Source organism: Aplysia californica, unplaced genomic scaffold (assembly GCF_000002075.1).
Source record: "Aplysia californica isolate F4 #8 unplaced genomic scaffold, AplCal3.0 scaffold00667, whole genome shotgun sequence".
NCBI lineage: Eukaryota > Metazoa > Mollusca > Gastropoda > Aplysiida > Aplysiidae > Aplysia > Aplysia californica.
This window is the reverse complement of record NW_004797937.1, coordinates 342,644-346,047: the sequence shown is the minus strand read 5'-3', so window position 1 is coordinate 346,047 and position 3,404 is coordinate 342,644. Positions and strand designations below refer to the sequence as shown.

At 41.1% G+C, this 3,404-nt stretch overlaps 1 protein-coding gene across 1 annotated transcript in view; it reads right to left on the bottom strand.

The window, feature by feature from the left end:
- Positions 1 to 3,404, bottom strand: part of LOC101859667 (adenylate cyclase type 3) — a 40,743-nt gene that overhangs the window by 12,359 nt on the left and 24,980 nt on the right. The window contains exon 6 of the mRNA XM_005108191.3: positions 2,156 to 2,298. Coding sequence (XP_005108248.3) covers positions 2,156 to 2,298 — 143 coding nt within the window. The remainder of the gene's footprint in view (positions 1 to 2,155; positions 2,299 to 3,404) is intronic.

Here is a 3,404-nt window from a genome sequence, read left to right as displayed (position 1 = left end):
CCCCCCGGTCACTCACAATAGGTACAGTGGACACAAGGAAAAGGACGTGGCAGGCTGACACCACCAGCACATCCAACAACACCACCTCCAACAAGAACAACAACAACAAACAACAACAACAACAACAACAAACAACAACAACAACAACAACAACAACAAACAACAACAACAACACCAACAACAACAACACCAACAAAACCCCAGGTCACTCACAATAGGCACAGTAGACGCATAGAAAAAGACGAGACAAGCCGACACCACAACCACCACCACCACCACCACCACCTCCAACAACAACAACAATAACAACAACAACACCAACAACAACAACAAAACCATCACTACCACCACCACCAACAACAACAACAACAACACCATCACTACCACCATCACCAACAACAACAACACCCCATATGTCACTCACAATAGGCACGGTGGAAACAACGAAAAGAACGAAGCAGGCTGACACCGCCACCACCACAACCACAACCACAACCACAACAACAACAACAACACCAGCACCTCCAACACCACCACCACCACCACCTCCACCTCCACCTCCATCTCCACCATCACCACCACCACCACCACCACTAGCACCACCACCATCACCACCACCACCACCACCACCAACAACAACAACAACACCCCATATGTCACTCACAATAGGCACGGTGGACACAAGGAAAAGGACGAGGCAGGCTGACACCGCCCACAACGTCTTGAGCAGGGCGTGTCTCTCCACAGCCGTGGCGAACCTCACCACACTCTTCGGGAAACGCTGCGGACGATGATGATGATGATGATGATGATGATGATGATGATGATGATGATGATGATGACACATTTTTATCTTCGAGCTTATGAGCGCCAAGGGGTGGATGTCAATGGAAAGGTCCTTACAGAGAACCGGACTTACTCTGCTCACCTCTCTAGCTTCAACAGCACAAAGTCTGCTTCGACTATCAAGGCACCCCGGAAATAGCGGGTCACAAGAGTGTGACAAACATACAAAAGAAGTAGAGGGGAAATGACGATAGTAAGGATTAGGGAAGAAAAAGCAGCAGTTCAGGCACAGTTATGAGCATAACATTGATGAATCAGCCCATTTACAATTTAAAATTCGACTGTGCATAAGAACATATTATTAATGTCCACCATGGTTTTTTTACACTTCAGTCAGTGGCACCGCCCCCAGGGGAGGGGGGGGGGGTAATAGCCTACTTAACTTGTCTGCCTCCCGACAACTGAGAGGCAGAAACCACACAGCCTGTTACTAGCGAACATTTAGCTACTTTTGAATCGATGCCAACTATCTCCCTTTTTATGAGAGAAAACTAGCGTGCGAAACCTACCATGTACCATAATAAGCTTTTCACAAAAGCTCGGGTAATCAGCCTTTGATGGGCATTCCGTTCAATAACCCCGTCTTTGGGGGCACACGCTACCTCTAGACTATGTCCTGCTTTATAGAAACAAAATGTGACTGGATGTCGTTGATGTGATTTCAACAAAGTGCCACAGTCTTTTTTTTCTTATTCAAATGACATAAATAAACTAACAAACTAACTAACTAACAAACGAATAACTAAATAAGTAAACAAATAAATAAACAAATAAATAAATAAAAACCTTACCAGATCAGGCTAGGGTGAGTATTCAGTTCAATAACCCCACCTCCCAGGGTACACGCTACCACAAAACCAAGTCCCATTTTTCTTTTTATTAAGAACAAACAAATGAGGGAGGCATGTCGTTGATGTGATTTAAACAAAATGTCAAAGACCTTATTTGTTCAAACGCCCACAGTAAATAAATGAACAAATAAATACATGCATAAATACATTTTAAAAATGCGTAAATACAAACATTATACATAAATAAATACATAAACACATAAATACATAAATACGTGAAAGAATAAATAAATGATAGGAAAGAAGAAGCAAACCACACCACAGCACCCGCCAACCTCCCCCATATTGTGCTTCTCTTTACTCAAACAAACAAAAAAAACCAAAACAAACAAGGAGGGAACTTTTCTATGAATACAGGTGCCAGTAAGTCAACTCTGGCATGTGGCCAAATTAGAAAAAAGCAAACAAACAAAACGCAAAAAACAACAAACGAACAAAACAAAACAAACAAAACAAACACAACAAAACAGCAAACACATTTAAATTCTCAGTAGATGGCACACAGCCACTCACGTTGACAAAAGTGGCGGCCATAGACACAGCGCTCATCACTGCCAAGATGGCGGCGCCCACAAGGTACATGCTGAGCAGAAGTGGAGTCCTGGAAGAGGAACGTCAAAAGTTATACATAAAAGATCATTGTGTGCCAACACAAGCTGGAATCAGGCACTCATCAATTTTGGGACATGAGTTTTTTTGTAATATCTTAACGCCTGTACATTTACTTTGGTTTTGATGAACATATGCCCATCCATTTTGAATAGATGATGTATACTTCCCGGGAAGCTGAGAATGTTTCTGAGTGTTCTATAGTCTGTGTTCTGGGGTAATAATATAGTGTAAAGCGCATAGAGCTGGCTTTCGAGTGGGGACATGCGCTATACAAATACTATTTATTTATTATTATAGAAGTCGAGATATTTACAACTGAAGGAGGTGGTGTCAAAGGTATAATTCGCAAGAAAATGGCCCCCAAAGTTTGACAAATTCCAAAGCTGTAACGTCTTTGAAAACGGCAAATTAATTTACATTATTTTGTGCCTTCGGCCAACCTTTTTACTTTTTGTTTAAAAAACGACACTCTGAAATGTGTTTACAGATTGACATAAAAGGTATTTAGCCCAAAACAAAACATAAGAAATCCATAGCAACTGTCTTTCCAGCGGAAAATATCGGCTTCTTCGATTTCATTATTTTGACGAGCGCTTGAATTCACAACAATGTCACACAAAATATAGTTGTAAGACTAAGTGTATGCACATTCCCATAGGCTATAACATACTCAATGTGTTTTACAACTATTATTGCCCCTGGCAGGCACAAGAACACCCAGAAACATAATTTATAAGTTTCCCGGGAAGCATACAGTGCGAGCAGCCAGTAAAACGCTCAATCACGAACAAACCGACTAAATCTTGCTGTGGGGAAATTCAATGAATTTACATTTTCAGTTTTATTGAACCCTTTACGATTCTATTTGGAGAATGTCAAACTGTAGAATCCCCCTGATCAGAAACAAATATGTATTGTTACAGTTAAGTACAGGCACGAACTATAATAATCTAAAGGAGGAAGAAATGTTTAGATCAATTAGGCCTAACTAAACCAATTGAAGGATATTTCTGTACATAGCACTCTCCTGCTGCAATCGTCTGAGTTCAAATTAAACTTTACGGGCTGGCCTAATTCTGTTTAATTTCTTCTGGG